General features: G+C 39.3%; 1 protein-coding gene across 1 annotated transcript; it reads right to left on the bottom strand.

Moving 5' to 3' along the window:
* Positions 1-1,545: 1,545 nt before the first annotated feature.
* arhgef19 (Rho guanine nucleotide exchange factor (GEF) 19) lies at positions 1,546-21,458 on the bottom strand (the record flags this gene model as incomplete). The annotated part of the gene is made up of 16 exons (XM_079239197.1): positions 21,378-21,458; positions 8,758-9,463; positions 8,183-8,674; positions 7,427-7,559; positions 7,251-7,336; positions 6,346-6,602; positions 6,085-6,245; positions 5,518-5,670; positions 5,105-5,234; positions 4,853-4,927; positions 4,666-4,755; positions 4,384-4,547; positions 2,158-2,316; positions 1,992-2,071; positions 1,805-1,909; positions 1,546-1,700 (listed from the first exon to the last, which is right to left on the bottom strand). The coding sequence occupies exons 2-16, from the start codon at positions 9,440-9,442 to the stop codon at positions 1,546-1,548; spliced, it is 2,925 nt and encodes a 974-aa protein (XP_079095323.1). The 5' UTR covers positions 9,443-9,463; positions 21,378-21,458.
* Positions 21,459-21,468: the final 10 nt, after the last annotated feature.

Genomic DNA, 21,468 nt, shown 5'->3' on the forward strand with positions numbered 1-21,468 from the left:
TCTGCGCTGAGAAAAAACCTGATTACTGAAATGAATCTTATGCTGCTTTCATTGTCTAAATCATGGTTCCTTGTTTCCATTTTACTGTGCTGCTTCTTTTAGATGTTTCCCTGCTTCAAATCACCTGAGAGGTGCATTGAAAAACAAGTTTACAGCAGCAAGGCTTCATTTTTTTCTATGTGAGGATCACAAAAACTAAACCTTCATGCGGAAATTAATGCTAAAATCACCATGGTAATGAGTTCATTGTTTATCAAAGCTTTCTGCTTCTGGTTCTGTGCAAATAACCTGCGTAAAATGGCACCTCATTTAATGCATCCTCTGCACAAAATTCACAGAGAAATGCTGCAACAAAATTGTTACTTACCAAATTCATAATTGTATACATTACATAAACATGTTTTTGTCACAACAAATGCACATAAATCTCTCTCATTTTTACTGCAATAGGAAAAATGCAGCTATACTGACCGATGATCTCGTGGAAATTGCAAATGCCATTGACCAAATACAAGGTAATTTTTACAAACTGAATGTTATCTAACATACAGTGAGGCAAATAAGTATTTGTATACTCCAACAATAGTTATTTTTTTCACATCCTTGTTAGATCCAATTTCAGCATTGGTTCATTTGGTTTAAATATTTAATATTTCAGCTGAAAATCTAAATCACAAGATCAACATTAAGTTCCAGGAAAAAGAGCAGATCTTCTTTTTATTTAGGATTAAAAAAATAAATATCTAATACATGAAATTTGGAGGAGCTTCATGCTGTGGTTCAGTTGACTGATTTTCTGTTAGTTTTTTTGGCAATGAGATGTTTATTACAGTAGTGAACATCAAGTTTTAGTACTTTTGTCTGTCATTTAAATATTGTTTCAGCCTGATTTTGCTGTCTGGAATATCATTAGAGATTGAATTAAAAGATCCAGCCTTGTTAAAAGCAAACAAAAACCCCAAAGACTCTGCCTTCATGACAGAAAAATCTGGACTCTGACCTCAATGGTAGGTAAGCCCTCCTGCTCTAATTAATTAAATGTTCAGAATGTGAAGACGAGCTGCTGAGGCGATCCAATTAATTTTAATCAGAGAAACGTGTGGAAACATCTACAACCTGCTGCGGGACGTTGAAAAACCCTGGTCCACAGAGATTCTGGCATACCTGCACCTGGGGAGAAGTATTGTACTAATCTATTCTTGAACATCTTGTCAGACTTTAAACTGAGCAGTAAGGCATTCACATGAAACATAAAGTAACTTCTTTAAAACTTGTCTGATTGTGAACATTTGTCTGATGACTAATTGCTTAAAAACCTCTTTAAACTAAACATAAAAATTAGCATCAAAAGCTTGGCATTGTCTTCATGCATGCAAAATGAAACTGCAGAGTTTAGGAACCACAAAAGAAGAAAACTGTCAGAGCTGTTGCCTTGTTTTTACCACCTGCATACCCCACACAGGCCCCACATCCAAATACTCCCAAAGCTTAGCTATGCTGATATGCACCTTTGCCACGTGGACTTTTGGCAGTAAAATAAAAGGGTTAGTCCTCCCCCTTGAGTTTCTGTGTGACACATTTGATGCGGATATTTTCCCGGAGGTTGCGCAGACGTGCGCTACGACTTGTGATTTCCTCCACATAGGATTTGGGGAACCAGCCCCGCTCCCCGTCTGACAGTCTGATGCCCTCCACCCAACCTGGTGAAACACATCATCATCAAATACACCCCTACACATTGTATCCTCACACGTTGCTGGTATCTGAGCCCAAGTTAAAGTCAGAACATCTGAGAGACTCTTACCATCACATGTAATGGTCTTAGCATGGAGAATGTCAGCTTTTTCCAGCGTTAACTCATCATGCTCCTGCGCCTGATAGCTCTTGATGCACTGAACCTGGGCTATATCTAAAGGAAAAGACATGAAGAAAAGATGAATGAAAAGTTTATGTGACTTACTTGTAGCCGAAGTAGATCTATAGATCTTTACCATCATTTTCACTGGCTTGCTCGATATCTTCTAATGGATCAGATGGAAACATTGCTGTAATCCACCTCTGCTTCCCGCTCCTTGGCACACAGAGAATCGACCACAGCTGAGTGTCAAACATGTGATGTGAAGTATCATTGACAAGTGATTTCCAAGTTGAACTCACTCAGTGTGTGATTTAAGCAGGATCTGATGTTTGAGCTGCTGGCCTTCACATAGCTGCAGGTGGAAGATAAAGCCTGAGATGCCCTGCAGCTTCTGACTGAGATCCTTCACTTTCAACTCTCCGATCTTTGCATGTACAAACACCATGAACTTCCACGTACTGCAAAGGCGAGAAAGAGGACATTTTTCTTTCAGGTTTAGCAGTAACCAATTCATTTCCTAAACTCCATTATGACAGTGAAGTTTTGCTTTGTTTTTGCACCAGCAACTTCCACAACTGTATGAAGGTTGTTTGTTAGTCCAGCAGATTCAATATTTGATACTTATTCAACGAATGTTTTTACAATATTTCCCAATTTTGCACTGATTTTTAACTGACCACAGTCAGTTTCTTTTTTTCTCAAATTAAAACATTGGAAGTTTTTTTTTTAAAATTGATACACATGTTCATTCAGAATTAATTCATTTTTTCTTGACATCAAGAATGCTTTTTTTTCTCCGGTTTTTTATCACTAGTTAAAATGCTTTCAGATCAACCTAAATGAAGCATATCCAGGTAAAATATAGAACTTATCTGATTTTTTTCAGTTTAAAGTATTTTTGATCATGGAAATTTAGGCAAATGGGATGTTGCATTATTTATGTGGTGCAGAAATAATGAGGTTTGTATTTTCACAACTATTTCGAAAACAACTCAGTCTGGATTTTAAATGCTTTCATCTCTTTTACTTATTTATTCACCTATATTTTGTCTGTTGGTCTTATAATTTCTTTTAAAACCAATTTTTAACATTTTGCCCAAAACTACCTCTTAAATCATCAGCCGATTCGTATCACTTTATTTGATTTGTTAATCTTATTTAGTTTCAATGAAAGATACACATTTCAGTTAGATCTGACTAATCTTACTTACTAGTTTGTAGGATTATTAAATGATAAAAATGAGCTTAAGCAATTAATTTGACCCTAAACACTCAAATCTTATTTTTTTCAAAGCATCAAATGTTTTTCAGAAGTGCAGCTAACATGCAATTCATAAATCCACCAGTTTATAAAAAACAAACACACACTAAGGTGGAAAATATCTATTTTTGATCAGTTTCAATTTAAAACCAAGTATTTAACTATCTGATCATTTAACAGTAAATGATTAGACGATGAATCCACCGGCCAATCATTTACAGTCTTCTTGTAGTTACTAATGTGTGCACAGCACTTTCTACTGACTAAAGATCAAACTTAAAAAAAACCGTCAACAGTGCACGTAAAACTAATTATTACCAATTAAAATTTTATATTATTTTATTTAATTCCCAACTGAATTTAATGGTATGCAATTTAATTTATGCTAAAACTTCCGGCTCGCCCACTATAATTATCATTAAATTATCATCATTATCTTTATTTTCACTGACATTATTACATGCAGTTTAACTGATTCTAGTTCAGGGTCTAAACTGGTAGACAGGACCACCGTCTTCATCCCACAAACCATGTGCAGGAAGAGAACTGAGATTTTGTTTGACGTATTCTGCAGCTTTAAAAGATTATTTGGGGGGGAAAAAAAGTGTGATACATTCTGCTGTTTCTAAACTTCCTTTTAATGAATTCATTTTATATCAAACTTAAGCAGATTCACTCCACAAACGCTGTCTTATGATATATGAACTGGGATTTTGTCAGATGACACTGGGGTTTTATCTGAACATAGGGACAGACTAGAAGTGCTTTAAATGACCAGAGGTTACCAGGTAGTCTCAAAGGACTGGTTTTCAGTCAGGATTTCTAGTCTGCTTTTTTATGGTTAGAAAAGAAACAGCTGAGATATCTGAGAAAAGACACAGCATATATGTGAACGGGAACAACTTTTGTTGCAAACTCACCTCTATTAAAATATATTTGACTTTTTTTTTTACAAAATAGTGCCATAAAATGGAGCATATACAGAGCATCACACCCATCTGGGTCTAGTTTGAGTGGGTACAACACAGGAGGAATATAATCCACATTATGTCAACGTCTTAGTCCATGTTTTAAAAGCTTATATTCTACATGATTACAGCTGTATTAACATGTCAGCGTGTATTTCAAGAGTCCTGTTTGGGCAAAAAAAATAAATAACTGGGTGCTTTGTCTGTTTTCATACCAGCAAATTGACAATTAGTCATACGAGCAATATTTCTGTTGTGTGTGTGTGTGTGTGTGTGTGTGTGTGTGCATCACTTACTCCTTCCTCCTGGACAGCAGCAGGTAGTCATTGAACAAATGGAGGTACACTGGCTTGGTGGGCAGTTTGAGCTTTGATCCAGAAATACTCATCATCTGTGTGTCCACCTCCAGCAGCTCACCATGTTTCACCAGCCAGCGGGACTGAGAGATGAGAGGGAAGATCTGCGAGGAACAAAGAAGCTTCAATGTTTTTATTTTTTTCCAACAAAGTCCAACAGAAGCATAAATGCTGTTCTGAAAGTAATAAAAATGAAAAAAAACAAACTCAAATTTCAGTCACCTTTCCCTCAAAGTGAATTTTCTTGTTGAGGTGGATGAGTTCCTCCATCCTTTTCATTGACTGCACACTGGAATTACATTCTTTGATGATCTAAGGAGGCACACACCAGCATGATTATTACTGTTATGCCTCACCAGTGATAATACTGGTATTCGTCCAACTGGCTATTACAGATGATAATCACCACCTTTTTTAGCTCATTGAAAGCTTTTGTGGCTGTGTCCTCATCTCGAGAGCCCGGTGTCGTCCTCTTCAAGATATTCTGTCGAAGAAAAATGGTTTTGAAGAAGCTCCAGAGATTAAACGGTACTTTCATCATGTGGAAAAACGGCAAAAACAGCAAATCGTTTGACCAGCTGCAGTATCCTCATTTTACAGCTTGTTTTAATTGGGCTTTAAGTGTGAACATTATTTCTCCAGTGAACGTTGAATCATGTACCTCCACCAGCATTTTAAGCCGTGTGATCCTCTGAAATGGGAGGATTAGAAAGGAGGTCAGAGGAAGTCTTTGGCAGATGGGGTCCTCCTCCAAGCGGGCCAGGATGCCAGGGAAACGAGGGTTTTCGTGCCTGAGAGGACAAGACGAGGACATTTAGAAAAATCTCCCGATGACTTTTAGTTCAAGTGAATCAAAATTCCAGTCGGCTTTTTACCCTGTGAAAAAATGTGCAAGCTTACTCAGGACGACTCCGCTGCAAGTTAAGTCATGCAGGTGTAAAACAACACCTGAATAGCCTCACACAAGATTTGGGGCTTCCAGCATAAAACAATCAGACTTTATTCACAGCATTACTGGATGAGCACAACATGCATGCACACAGAATGTCGAAGCAAAGTAGAAAAAACATTTACAGCAGTCGCTGGTACGTCTGCTCCTGGTACGCCTGGTTGGTTACATAAGGTAAATAAACCCTTCGTAGAGCTGGGCAGTGGTCCAGGACGATGTCACACACATCAAAACGGAGAATGTCTTCCTCCAACCTGTGCTCCAGATCCTGAAGGAACCTGCAGACACATGATGAAAAGACACACTTAGAGAAGCAGAGATAATAGCTGAGGGGTGAAACTTAGTCTTTAGGGCAGTGCTTTTCAACCACTGTGTTGTGGCACACTAGTGTGCCGTGAGAGATCATCAGGTGTGCCATGAGAAATGATCCAATTGCACCTAATTGGTTTAAAAAGTAAAGGGAAAAATCACAAGATTCCCTTTTCTTGTGTTAATCTGATGGCTATGTAAGACTCTTTGATAAGATGGACTTTAAATTATTAATATCTGCTTCTTTTTTCTTTTTTTTTTTTTTTTAACAATTTGGTTTGTGCTGTGCCATTTTCTGTGGAGAAAGTGTATCGTGGCTCAAAAAAAATGTAGAAAAACACTCCTTCAGGGCGATAGACACAATCAGCTGCACATCTCTTCACCTCTCACTGACATCTTTCACTTCGGGCAGCTTGGAGAAGAGCCACTGCTTATCTTGAGCTCCAAGACACTCGGCCAGCTCCTGAGACAACATGAAGTGGTCCACGGCGATGGTCAAACTGCGAATGTACGACGCCTCAGATGTCACCAGCTCAAACTTTGCCTGAAAAAATAAAAATAAAAACAATGTTGATAGACTGTAAAAAGAAAATCCAATTTAAAACAAAAAAAAAAAAAAAAAAAAAGTCCAACATCGCAATCACCTCCTGCAGTTTTCTCTCCTCATTGCTGAAGTTGTCCAGCTGACCGCTGCTTCGAACATCGGGTATATCCTGCCATAGTGCAAATGCAGAGCCTCTCGAGGAACGGAAGGAACTGGATGGAGACAAATTAGATGGAGACGGGGTCCCGTCTGACCCCTCGTCCCTGAACCCCTCCTCCTCTGTGCCCGGGTCCTTCCCTTGCTGCCTCTGGATCTCTCTGTTGATGGCAACGTCACTGTACTCCTGGTACAGGATCGCTGCAAAACCATAATGTAGACAGAAAAACAGTTGTGTCAGGGAAATGGTTTTTACCCTGTGCCAAAGTCACAAACAGTTTATTGTAAGGATGCACCGATCCACTTTTTGGGAGTTCCGATCCGATGCCGATGTCTGAAATTTGAATATCTGCCGATACCGATATTTGCTGATACCAAACCTGTTTATGTGAACATTATTGTGACTATGGTTATTATTGTTATAACTGTGTAATATATCATTAGGTTGTAATAAATAACCCATCCTTTCTGAAGTTACCTCACCAACACAAATATAATAACATTACAGATCTAACTATTTCAACAAGTTTTATTTTGATTTGGCAGATTTGACCTAAATACAACTTTAAATGCGTGGTTTTGAAACAAAGATCTAGCTTTTAGTGGAACAAAAAATGTCACATTTTAACATTCAAGGCATTTATTTCTTTTAAAACACATCTGAAGCATTTCATCAAACACATCTGCGCTGGCTTGACTAGTGTGGTATCGAGTATCGGTTGTAGTATCGGTACACTTTTATGAATACCAAGTACGAGTACACACGCTTGGTATTGAGCTGATACCAGTATTGGTATCGGTGCATCCCTAGTTTATTGTAAAAGAAAAGCAGAAAAGCAGCAAACATACAGCTAGGTAAAAACCGAGAAAGTCGATTGGAGCTATGAACAGGTGCGATTGTGCCCACATCTTCTTCTATGGATTTCTTTCGCATTCTGTGAAACAAATATGAGATTATATCAACAAATGATGCTCTTTCTTTAAAAAAAAAAAAAAAAAATGCTGATATTGTATTTGCTTATTACCCAAGTTTTGTGCTCCACCTATGCAAAGGCAACCCATTGTCACAGCTGGGCAGCGGAGGCGCCAGTCCAACAGGACTGTGGGGGTCGCTGTCACCGGAGCCTCCTGAGCTGCGCTGCTTGGAGTTGGACTTGACTATAAAGAACAAAAACAATATGGCGGACACTTGAAAAATCTGTTCATCAGACTTTTTCCATGAAAAATCATGACTTAGCTGACAGAAGCACCATCCACCAGTCTGACCACACACATTAGCCAGTGAAGGTGTGGCGCTGCTGCAGCTCAGCATGCTTGTCATCCGGGTCATGAGATATCTGATCATCTGGGAACTTTTGTACTTTTTCCAAGCAACGAAACTGTTGTTCTGGAACCATATTAATATTGAGCTCATTGTGTTTTCTCTTTCATAAAATATTCAGAGTAGTGCAGAGTGCTGTTCAGAGATGTTTCTGGAAAAGGTCTTGAAAGTTTAAGACTTTCTTTGAACCAACAGAAAGATTTAAAAAAAGTGGTTGCTGCTTGATTTGAGCTTAAAAAATGAACAAAATCTTTAAGTTTTCCCAGTTTTAGTGTCTCATTCTAAATAAATGACTGTGAGAGATCATTATTAATTCTGCTTAATGACATAAATTTAGGAAGAGGCATTTTTCAATTCTCCAAATGCTGGACCTGTTGTCTGAGTGAAGCTTCATCTGACTGAAGTGTAAAAGATCCTCCTTATGAAATGTGACAGTGATGATGTCAGCACATCCACTCACACTCAGGGTTGGGGCTGAGGCTGCTGGAGCTCTGCCGGTCCCTGGAGGCCACCCGAGCAGACAGTGACTTCCCCAGCTTTAACGTGAAGGAGTTCTTCCTCTGAGAAAGCTGCAGTCTTGATATTAGCTCTGAAGCCGAGAAGCGCCGCCGTTCTTGTTCTCCCTGACGGTTCCGCGACAAAAAGCTTCCTCCTGACGGAACGGACATCTCCACGCTCCCGCTCTCTTCCTCCACTAACGGTTCCGAGTCCTCTATGATCTGCAGAGGTTCTGTAGACACATGGAAAATATCATCCTGGCTGAGACTTGGGAGATCTGCAGCACCATCTGTGGATGAAGGAGTTGAAATGGCCTCCAGAGAGGATAATCCACTGAGGTCCTCTTCCAGAAAAGATGCAAAAGGTCCAGGAAAGATGTAGTCTGCCTCCAGGATTGGGCTGCCGAGGGATTCATCACTTGGGCTGTCTGGAGAATAAACCTGCATCTTTCGCCCTGAGGACAAGAAAATGGCTTTATTGAATTAAGGGAAAACATTTTAAGGGCTTTTAAAGCCTGATTTTACTTTGTACACTTACGGATAGACTTTTCTTTCAGTGACCCCTGTGATGTTCTCCTCTGAGGCTGGCAGGAGTCTGGGCCCTGAAACTCGGGACATTCAGGTGAGTTTGGGGAGCAAGGTAACTGAGATTCCCAGGAGTCTCTGTTTGTGTATAGAGAGGACAGGGGGAGGGACAGAGGGAGGCTGAGAGCTGCATGGAGAGGACGGCAAACTGTTGTGACTGTTCGTGGCTTCTCACTTTGGTCCCGCAAAGAAGTCCTGATGTCGTTTTGACACTCAAGCTCGCTGTCACCTTCGGTGTGTGTAGAGTTCAAATTGATTTCCTGTTTGTTGTCCGTTCTGTGGCAGATCTTCTGCTTGTCATTCAGTTCATTCAGCGTCTGTTTGAAACCATTCAGCGGCAGAGAGTGTGCCGTGTGTTGTGCATCTGAAATAATGCTTGGCCTCTGAGGGCCAAAACCATTTAATTTAGGAGTCACTGGTGGTTGTAGCTCAAGAAAAGCCAAGGTTTCCTGCTGGCAAACAGCAACGTGTTTGTGATGGCAGGGATGGAGGAGAGGCCTGTCCTCCTGGGACTCATTCCGAGCCTGGGACTCTCCTGAGCCTGGGATCCACATGCTGGGACTCTCTCCTCGGCAGTGAAAAGCGTGAAGGTGGGGTCGGAAATCAGGGAAAGGTGAGAATCCATACCCAGGGAGCATGGCTCAACTGGCACATGGGAGCTGTAACAACAGAATGGGAAAAGAACATATTTCTAACACTTTATTTACATATAAATGAAAGGAAAATGTGTGACAGCAGAACAATAACTAAAATTGAGATTTTATTTAGATGTGTCACTGACTTTGAATCCAAACCTGAACTCCAACATTCAACCTTCAACATTTCCTTGTTTCTAAAAAGTAGAAACATTCATTTTGTTTTGCCCATGTTCATAAAATATCAGAAAAATGATACATTACTGTTGTAAGTGATGAAATACTAAATTCATTCAGTCCCGATGGGAACAGTTCTGCTTACCACATGTTTTACTCGATTTATGGACCTGATTTAGAGTTTGAAACTTTTTTTTTTTTTTTTTTTAAATCCACAAAACAAGAAAAGAATAACTTACAAAACTAAAATGCTTTATTTAAAAATTTAAAGATGAAAAGAAAAGTTTATTTCTCTGTCAAACACAAACTGTAATTCTGAACTGTAGGAACTAACATCCTATAACAGATTGGACAAAGGACAAGGGATGTTTAGTGTGTTAGATCATGTCTTTGAGAACTGAAAGGCCGTTTCATTCTAGCCTGAAAGGCTCTCATTGTCAGAGACTTCATATAGGATAAAGGATTTAAGCTGCTCAACACTTTATTTCCTCCTTATTGAATTTTAGTGGCATTAACTTCTCATTGCCTGACAAGTCTGGGCTGCAGCAGGTCAATTTAGCACCTGAACAACTGTGTAAGTCATTGGGACATATTGTTAGCCAGTATATATGTGTTTTTCAGCATTAACAGAACCTTTACGGTGTTCCCCATGCCATCATTCATGCTTGATTTTGATCTGTGTACTGCCAATAAGTCAGCTGGTCTCTTTTGGACAGAGAATGTGGTTTCCATGGTTTCCATAAAGAATATTAAGGTTTGTTCTTGTGAATGTGACGATTCATTGTTCTTATTTGTAGATACGTTTTCCCAAGCCTAGGTTTACTTCCTATTCAAATGGAACACTTTGGCTTTTTCCTCTTTATGTCAAAACAACCAAGAGAAATAAAACAAAAATACAAAAACCAAAGCTGAAGTCTTATTAACATAATTTACTGTAGATCAACAAATCTTTAAACTATTTGCTAACTTATTTTGAGAAATGTTATTCTTAAACTAAATAACTGTTTTTTTGGGGTTTTTTTTAACCACATATTACATTCCCATATTTACTTTTACGTTTTTTTGTTTTATTTACATTCTAGAAAGAATCTTAATTTTTTTAAGGATACATAGGAAGGACAGGTTTTTATGTCCTTTGCTATATCTAAATATTTAAATTTCAGAGTGTGGATGCTAAACGCTGCATTATGTATTGGTTTAATTCATATTCTGTGCCCTTAAAAATGGTAAAATAAGGATCAAAATAAAAATTTCAAAAAGCTTTCTTATTATCTTATTATTTCTTATTATTATCCGATTGACATTAGAATCATGTTAAATAAGCCATGAATCTCATACTAAAAACAACTTATGTGTGGGCTACACACACATAACTTTCCTTCCCACTGTCACCAGTGTGCTTGCTCAGGATGGGAGATTGAGTTGGACCCTCCAACTCAATCTGTTGTTCTCCTTATATAGGCTATTATGAATTGGCTTTCATTTTGTTTAGTTTTTTTCTGTCTGTAAAGCATCTTTTGATGCTATATAAATAAAATTGAATTGAATTGAATTGCACTTGCTTTCTTCAGGAAACAGACTAATCGATTAAGTCAAACCAGTAATCAACAAACTATGTCTTGCAGTCAGACATGATCTGCAAGCTGCTAACACAACACACTGTAAGCAGGACTCTGCAGAATCAATCTAATATCACTACAAAGAAAAGTACCCATATGTTTAATAAACTATTTGCACAGTTAGTGCTTGTTACACACAAGGAGGCTGTTTCATAAGACCGCATTTAAGACACAGGGCTGATACCTTTGGGATGAATTGAGAAACTATGGACACATGCAAGATGTTCAACAGTCAAGGCCTACTTCACACAGACACATCCTGAAGCTTAGGTCTGGGGCAGTGTGTGTCTTGAGCTGTGTCTTCCTGCTCTAATTAAAGACTTCTCCCCACATAGCATTCAGCCCCTGTACTTAACATCTCCAAACACACAGCAGCACACCAGCTCCAGACAGAATACCACAACAGAAGGACAGACAGAGGAAGAGAGCACATCCTCTGGATTCTCACCTTTCACCTGAGATCCACACAAAGACATCGTGCAGCTTCTTATTCTACCTTCCTGAGCCCATGTTCAATAGTAGGCAGTTTTTCTAAAAGCCCGCTGAAAGCCAGAGGTGGGTGATAAAGCTGGATCTCCCAACAGGCTCTTTAAACTCACACCATCTCCTGCTTCCTGAGCAGGTAATCCTCAGCTTCTGGCTGAAGGGAAACATATGGCACCTCAAGAACAGAATGATGCAAGGCTGATTTGTTTTGTTGTTTTTCTTTACTCACGTCCTCAGAGGTCATCCTCAGGTGGTTCAGTTAGCTTTAAAGCCTTTCCTTATCGCAGGTCTATTTGATTTGTCAGCATTTCTTTCCCCTGCTAAAGCACTGGCTTGTGCAGCATTTAGCTGATCCATCAGCACCTCAAGCATGACTACAAGAAACAACCCAGTGTTGATTTTTCTTGTCAGAATTCCTTTTATTTTCTTAATCAGAACAAGACAGATTCTCAAATTAATTCAGTTCAACTATGTTAATTCTTAACTATAATAGTAGCTGATTGCACGAGGAAACACTTCTATGAAAAAAAAATTTTTTTTTCATTGAATTTTAGGCTGAACAGGCTTTAACATGAACTTTTTTGTAATCACTTTAACATCTTTGTTTTAACATACACACACGGTTGCCTTTTGCAGGCAGTGATTTTGTGTTACAAGTTTCGCAATTTAATTCTTAGACTTAATTTCCACACTGACACATATTTTATATGATACTGTAAATAAAGTACATCTCATTTTACATTGGGGTCATGTTAATGTATTTTAGGTGTTAGTGCCTTTCAGGAGGTGACTTATAAACTGATGCCCCTCCTATAGGAATATTTTCATAAACAATGTGGATTGTTTGCCTGGAGAATCAGGCTTAAGTCACAGTTTACCTTTCCCTTTATCATGTGCACATGTGCTGCACACTGTGAATATGAGGCCGATGAAAAGCCACACCTGCTCTTGCGGAAAAGGTAGGCAGGTCAGTCAATCTTATCTCCCTGTTTCTCTTACACACACACACACACACACACACAAACACACGTTTGCATGCATGCATGCACACGCAAACACAAGTGCACATGGACACACACACACTTGGTAGTGCAGGCACAAATGGTTACCTGTTCCTTGTTGCAAACAAAGGCTGCCTTTATCTGTGTACCTGGGCCAGGCTGCCCTGAGCACAGGACACCTGAGAGGTTGTGGGAACTGCTTATACTGATCCACTCATATAGTGCACTCACTCAGCCATATAAATACATCCAGAACCACTGCGACTTAATGACACAAGCTTATTGGTGTCTGCATGTGATTACTTGCTGCTTATACCATAATCCTACTGTATGCGCGGTGTTATCTAAACTTTATTTACCTATATGTACATTGTGTCATGTGAGATCAAACATGAATTTTTTACAGCGTGCTGTCAAAACAGAGGAAAATCTCTGCTGCTGTGATCATGTCACAATCCTAATGAATGTATATTTACGCTATCCTCTGCCAACAGCCAAGTCATTATAAATTAACACACCCTTCACAGAAAATTAGCAGTCTTCCTATTTGATCAAGAACCCCAAAGATCCCAAAACCGACAAGCCTCACCACTACATTTACCAAAACATGAAAGCGCCCAACTACACTGCACATTCCTCACACTGATTCAATTATATCTCACTATTAAAATTTCAATCCTAAGACGTGTAATTTCCCTTGTCATAGCAGGGTGTTATTTGTGATTGTTATGGACTTTGCTGCCAGAGTTTCCCCTGTAATTTCACTAGGCTGCTCTAAGACTCCACGTCTGCCTACAGAAGTTAATGAATGGCACTCTGGCATGTCTTTAATGCCAGGAGCCATATGAGGAGCATTTTTAATTGTGGTAATTTTTTTTTTCTTTCATTTTGAAGGTTGTCTCAGAATGATCCTTTGATAGAATATCACATGAAAATGCACATAAATCCTCTGCTGATTCAGCTCCTCATCAGAAACAAATGCTGTGTAATAACATAATTAAAGTTTGTTTGCCAGGAGGGAGAAGACATTAAAACAAATGTATCCATTGGACTGTCTGATTGAGCTTCAAGAAGACATGTATTTCTACACTGTTTACTATAATGGTTGGGAGTGTGATGACAACCAGTTGCAAAGAGGCTGAAAGATGTTTGCTTGGCTTTATTGATCAGACATTAACATGAGCTGTCAAACATGACAGATTCTTGAGCTCACAAAACATGGCAACCACACTTCGCATCTCAATTCTTACTTAAACCGCTGAATCAGCTGGTATTATTCAATAAGTCTGCAAAAAAACATTTTTATGGTTTTCCGGGACAATCAAAATTCAGCTCAGATGATCAGGTCGTGTTATGTGGAAGGGCACTAACGATCAACTAATGCAGTTCTGTTTTCAGGTACTGTCATTTATTCTCACTCATTCCTCTTTTAAACTATTTGTGAACTGTCACTAGAGTCAAATATCCCAGAAAAACTTTAATTTGGTCCCATTCTGCAGAACAGACAGCTGAAAGTATGTTGATGTGAGAGCTGATTTTGAGTAAAAGTATGTAAAAAGTTAGCAAAGTTAGCCAAAAGTTATCCGTGAGTTATAGAGAAATCCTACAATTCCTATTTTAGCAGCACTTAGAACAGGGAGCAGGAAGGCCCATGAAGGGCAGCCATTATCCCTGAGTGGACGGGGGTGAAAGAACAGGGAGAGTGAGAGAAAGTAGAACAAGAATCAACTATTACTGGGCAGAGTGCTTGGAGAAGCCCATCAGAATGACGCAGCACCAAAACCAGACATACCTGCCCAACACTGTGTTTACGCCTCCATAAACTGTGTTGTACTAAACTGTGCATTGCACTGAATAAAATAGTTTAAATACTTTCTTTGGTCTGGATTTAAATCCCAGATCCAAGACTTTGCAGAAATATATTTTAGAGGAACCACTGTACATGCTGCCCTATGCTGTAATGTTATAAGTAACCCTATTAAGATGCTTTACCACTTACAAATCAACCCTGTAATGTATCAGATAACTAGCTACCAGTGACTAGTGACTCTCTGCCAAAATGCATCTACCTTGGAAGCTGGAATTTTCCTGGATTTGGGCCTTTATTGTGTTATAAGAAATAATGCAATAAAGTTAAATCAACATGGATTATTTAGATGAAAAGCCAGTGTTGTACAACACAGGATAGAAGGTTAAGCACCTGCTCACAGAACTGAAGTTCGAGGAGTTGCTGTGATGAATGGATGGTTTTAGCGTGGATTTTGAAAGCACAGCCATGGGGGTAAAGGAGCTGATGATCATCGGAAATCTCTCCCTTATTTTTCTTTTGGTTTTACAAACTTTAACAACTGAAGTGAATATACACGGTTTCCTAGCCAGATTCATGCTGCATCACCACTCAATGAGTCTGAGTTGAACAGTATGAGAATAGAGATAAAAAGGTTTCAGTATCTGCTGTGTTTGTATGTATCAAATCATATTTAGATTATAAAACAATTTTTCTGCCAAAAAGCAACATAAAATCTTTACATAATAACAATTTATGCATGTTAAAATTAAACAAGCCTTCTAAAAATAATCTATTTTAACTTTACCACAGTTACACATACACACACACATACACCCACACCCACATTCCCTTACCTGCTATTTCCCATCATTTCTCATTACCTTCGTTTTGAACCCAAATAAAAACCCTAACCTCTGTTTTCTGTTTCTTAACTGAATATAGGAATAACAAACACAAATAAAATTAAACATAATAAACATGTGACTTGATGCTGCTGTGACAGAAACAGTATACTGTGGATCCATCCATACCAGGAGCCAGCCCACTCGTGACCACAGTGGGTGCCATCAGAGGAACTTCCCCGATCACATCGAGCTACAGCGATAGTGCTGCAGGGCAGGACCCTTTTACTCAGACGTGAATCATTCAAGGTTCTTTAGAGGTCGATATTTAGTTGTTTTTAGTAGAAACCTGCCAGCCTGACCCCCTGTCAATCTAAACACCAGGAAAAGAAAAAACCTTTGCAAAACCATACAGTTTGCCTTCTCAACACACACAGTCTCTGTATGAGCGAAACTCCCGTGTGTTTGGTCAGACAGACTGGAGTGTCCTAACGGTGTGGTGTGATCAGCTCATGTGTATATGCAAGATCGCAGTTTAACTCAGTCACATCAGACCACTAATTGCCAAGCAGTGGACCAAAGAGCCCTGCTTTGTCTGCAGAGACAAGACATGACATCATTCAGCATCACTTCTGGGAAAACCACACTCCTGGACTCTCTGTGTTTGTGTAACATTTTCTACCGCGGCTGTGAAAGTGATGAGACTCTGTTAATGTGCCAGCAAGGATGTTTTCAACTCTAAATTATATCCTTAGATATAGTTTTAGATATAGGCTTGTGTGTTTGTCATTGACCACTTATATAGAAATGATAATATATCGCTGCGCTGGTCTGGTGACCTGTCTGGGATGCACCCTGCCTTTCGCCCAATGGTCGCTGGAATAGGCTCCAGTTTCCTGCAACCCTGAATTGGACTAAGAGGTTCAGAAAATGGATGTTTGGATGATAATATATTGACACAACATGAGAAGAACTAGTTAATAAAACTCAGACACTCTTTTTTTTTTAAGGTCAGCAGCTTTTGCAAATCAATAATGTGGCTTTCACTATTCTGACATGACACACTGTCCTGTACAAAACAAGTTATTATCTCCTTGATACTTTACAGAATTTCAAATGGGTCTCTCAGTCAAATCCGTCAGAGAATTCACACTAGATGTTGACACGATGTACCTGTTTATTTATTTTATTTATTCAATTATTCATTCAACTGTTTATTTATTCATTTATAGCTTATGTTTTTTTTCTGTTTGTTTGCAACTTTATGCAAAAACTACTTTGCAGATTTTTGTTTTTTCTGAGAATGTCTTGGTCTGACTAAGCTTCCATTAAGTTTTTTGTTTTTTCTGAAAAACTTGTGGATAAAGGCATTTTTTAAGGATTCTTTACAATGTGAGTGGAAATGAGCTGACTGGTGGTGGTCTGCTCTCTCTGAGTGCTTTTCTAGTTCATTTATTTATTTATTTATTTTCCCAAGATTTCATGTCTCAGTTGAGTAAAGTCTTGGAGGTCCCTGGTATTTTTTCATCCTTCAGGTATAGACAGGTGAGGACCCCAGGGGCTACAGAGGTGACCGGTGGGAGGGTTACCCAAATGTTTACACATGGTGTGGGTCCTCCTAATCCTCCTCTAAAGCCTCAGGCAACTTAGCTGCAACCTTCCGGGACAACTCGAAGGTGCACGCTGACAACCTGGCTTACAAACACACAAAGCTCTGACACACAACCTGGATGAGAGTTTGTGCATGAGCCTGTCAGCCTCTGATTGAGAGCAGCTATATGCAGAGAGGCCTTCCCTGACCTTGTCTTGGCCAGTGGGGTTTCCACTAACAGAAACAGACAAACAGCAGTCACTCATTAATAAGGCCGAAAAAATGGCGACCATTTCACAAGTAAACGCCAAAACTTCATCCTAGCTCTGCCTCAACTTTACTCCTCCACCATGACAGCTGCTGTCAGATAAGCTCATGCACAACAGACACACAGCCCCAACAGTAAAGGCACAAAGGAGCTATTGACAAAACTTATGGAAATAACCTGATCTAATTATGGTGCTTTGTCATAAGTCGCAAAAGCTGCCGAGCTGAAGGAGAGCGAAGGATCCAGGGGCGAGTAAATCTAGAAAATCTCATAATCAGTACCTTCTGACAAACAATGGCTAGCAGTGTACAATTCGATTCTTAGAAAAGAAGAGCTCATTTAGGATGTTTAGGCAAGTTATATGAAGATCTGAAAAGTTGAAACCAACAGACCAGAAGTTAAACATAATAAAACACAGCATGGCATGTGTGACAGCATTCACAGTGAATGAACGTTAGATTTTACTACATGTGAATGAAGATTTCATTTTCTTTTTTAATTTCAGTTTCATGCAACCAAAAGTCTGAAATTTAGATACTATATTTAATTTAAGAAGATAGGTTACAGATGGTAAGAATGAGGCAGTTAAATGCTTTAGATATTCTGCAAGAAAAAAACAAAACAAAATGTGCAAGCTGTTTTCTTTTCTTCTTCTTTTTTTTTTTTTCTGAATCAGCTCCAGTCGAGTTGGCTCTTTTTGTTCAACAACCTCCATGATGAAAACTTTGGCACTGCCTGCCATTTTCTTACATTCCCTCGAACTTGTGGTTTGCCTACATACGCTATGCTGGAAATCTAAAACACTGTCTCACCACTGACAATAGTCCTCTACAAAGGCTATTTTATTTTCTGGTTAATATTTTATGAATAAGTGTTTTGTTTTTTGTCCAGGTAATAATAATAATAATAATAATAATAATAATAATAATAATAATAATAATAATAATAATAATAATAATAATAATAATAATAATAATGCTGTCTGTGTCCTTTACATAATAAGACTGTTTATTTATTTATTTTCCTCAACACTTTGGATGGTAAATAAGTAACAGCAGCTGTGGTTTCATTTCCTTAATGCATTTATTAACACCCCCCCCCCCCCCCCCCCCCCCCCCCCCCCCCCTCCCCCCAGTTTAGACGTGTTAAAAAGTGGGAGGCTGGCTGTCTTGTACTCAAACTGTCAGTCAGGTCGCTTTGATTCCAAACTGAAACTTTGCCACTGATGCCTCTCAAAGCCTGACCTACTTTACATCAAATTGCTGATGCATCTCTTGCATTCATAGGCTTGTCTCTTCCTTCACATTCTCTTTGTTAGACTTTTTTTTTTTTTTAAACTCTCTGTTCCACTTTTTCCACTCAAAGCACCAACTCCTCCCCACCCCTCCTGCCCCGCTTCTTTGCTTTTATTATCTGGACAGGTATGGACAAGTCATATGTTGTTTTGAAATGTGATCAGGTAAAAGTGGAACGAACATAACCAAGAATGGCCATCTAGAGTTGGATTAAACCTATGAAATATTCTAAACCCAATACAAGCAGCGTTGTCAGGATTAGTGAGATCATTTGATAGTGAGCTAAGTGGCCTTGAAAAGAAAAAAAAAAAAGGAGTTTTTACTGCTTAACATGAATGTAACACCTGGTTTGTTCCTTTTTTTTCCTTCGTAGGACCAATGAGGGACAGAAAAATATTTCAGTGAAGAAGCAATTTTCAGCCTCCAACACTGGGAACTTGTTTTCCTGCACATGTAAAAATGTGAAGCACACACCGCGTTATATTGGCCAAGTCACGCTGTGAATTAACCTGAGGGCTACAGCGCGAGACAGGTGTGCAGGGCGAAGCGCAGCGTACATGGCTGCAGGCTCAAATTTCTAAATTCTGTCTGTTTTAACCTTCACGCATGGGCCAAATATTCCTTAACTAATAAATGACTGCTTTCAAGAAGCATACCAGCTACTTTGTTTTTCTCAGAAAATGAACAGTTTTTATCTGTTTAGTTTATTAATTGTACTGATTTTCTATTCTGTAGGGAGCTTGTTTTACAGTTTAGGTTTCAGGACAAGTTCATGTCTAAGTATCATGGCAGACTCTCTGACACACAAGCACTTTTCCACATTCCCTGGATGACTCTGCATGCTTTGACTGCTAAGCTGAGGCAGGAGTCAAACACAAAAATTCAACCATACACGTGCAAGAGCTAGGGCTGCTATTATAGACCATTAAAGCTGCTGCTATCTAGGCCATAAGGGAAAAAAAAAAAAGAGTAAGAAAGTGACCGGGTTGCTTTAAAATAGCAGCTTAACTCATATTTAAATGGCAGGTTGCTTCTAGTCAGTGATGCCTAATGATATTAGCCTAGTTTACAGAAAAAAACAGGTCAGTGCAGAAAAGACAACAATCACGCTGAGGGCAGATGCTGAGCATGTGAGTGAATTCATGGGTATCTGCAAAAGTGCATGCATGTAAACTAAATAAAAGCGCACAGGAAACATTTTTATGAAAGGTAAGATTTGTGGCATTCTGAATTACTTTCCCACACTGTACACATACAGGCATTTACACACACATTCATGCTCAGACAGCCACTGTCTGAGTGGCAGGTGATGGGGCAGGTGCTCTTCAGACTTAAGTTTGTAGGGGAGGGAGGAAGTGGGAAGAGGGAGGATTCCTGAAGCGAGAGGACTTATGAATTTAAGTATGATGTGAGCAGGCATGCAGAGCGAAAATAAACCTCAAATTCTGGCTTAATCACTATCTAAGGGATGCCAGCCGTCCTAAATCTGTAGGTGTTACAACCCAGGCAAACGCTATCAGACGTCTGTTATCACACACAGGATCCCTCACTTGCAATAAATGGCAGTAAAAGAGTTCAAGGTTCTGATTTTATACTTTGTGCGGATACACATTTACCCAACATGCAGATCCTGTGTCCAAGTCAGACATGCCACAGTAAATCAGATAATGCAGACACCCACAGCGACGTTATTGTTCTCCAGTCAAAATATGACTGGAGAACGCAGAACTGTATACATGCACAGAAGCAGCAGCAATCTCACATGACGATACACTTAGTCATCAGGCGGGCAGACAGGGAGTCAGTCCTCACCTCAGCTCACCCTCTCGCTGATGGTTTTTAAAAAGATGTTGAGTAAAAGAGTGAAGGCGGCTGCAGACGTGACACACAAAGGGAAGGAGAGTGCAGCCTTCTGAGCTCTACAAATAGGGAACAAACACACATCGTCACCTCCTCAAAATAATGGCCTCAGTGTATTTCTCAAGTTTTTTCTAAAAACCCAAAAGAGTTGTCTTATAGAGATCTGGCTGAGTTTTTTTTTTTTTTTTGTGCTTTTAGAAAACCTTGAAAAAAATTACTCAGGCCATTATTTTAAGAGGTGTGAGGATATATAACAAACACACACACATGTCATAAAGTCAGATAATACTGAAAACAATCCCAAGCTTCTTTCTCTGTCTGATGCTGAGAAAATACTAAAATGCCCCACAAAGCAAAAAATCTGTTGAGTGTGTCAGCTGCAGCACCAAGTTCCAGCCATGTACAGTTTTTAACAACCCCTCATCTAACATATTCCAGACATGCATATACCTGCCCTGCTCTGCAACAACTCACTGCTGCACTGTAACCATCGCATTCAAGGCTCACTGCCCAGGGAGCTGCGGAAAACATTACTGATGCAAGAAGCCACTTCTTCAAAGGGAATTAATGAATAAAGACGCTAATGATCTGAAGGGCAAGATACATGCATCTACTTGAGCAGGATGGCTGGCGATCAGCTTTTGCCAATGATAAAACTGTCAATTTTCATATTTAAATAAGAAAAAAAAAAACTTGCAACATATCAAAGACTACATCAACGATGGTCCTGTTTGTGGAGAAAACACACCATGCTGTGAAGTTACAATTCATTTCCTAGATCAGATCTATGCAAATCAGACAAGTTACACAGTTTCACCAGAGAAATTCTTGCATTAAGTGCACAACGCAATGTGCAGCCGGAACTTTTCACCACAGATCAGCTCAACTTTCACTCACCACAATGAAACTTTCCAATAACATGCATTGGGAAGGTGCTGGAATGTGCATGTAGCTCTAATTGCTTCATTTGTTATTTGAGAGTTATTGTTGCTGTTTGTTTAGTACCATACCTCACTGGCGTTCGCAGCCTAGTGTGTGTGCTGGACGGTGGCCAGCAGCAGTGTGTGAATCCAGGCCATCCCAGGGTCAGACTGAGCCACT

The sequence above is a fragment of the Telmatherina bonti genome, assembly GCF_933228915.1.
Source record: "Telmatherina bonti genome assembly, chromosome: 4".
Lineage (NCBI taxonomy): Eukaryota > Metazoa > Chordata > Actinopteri > Atheriniformes > Telmatherinidae > Telmatherina > Telmatherina bonti.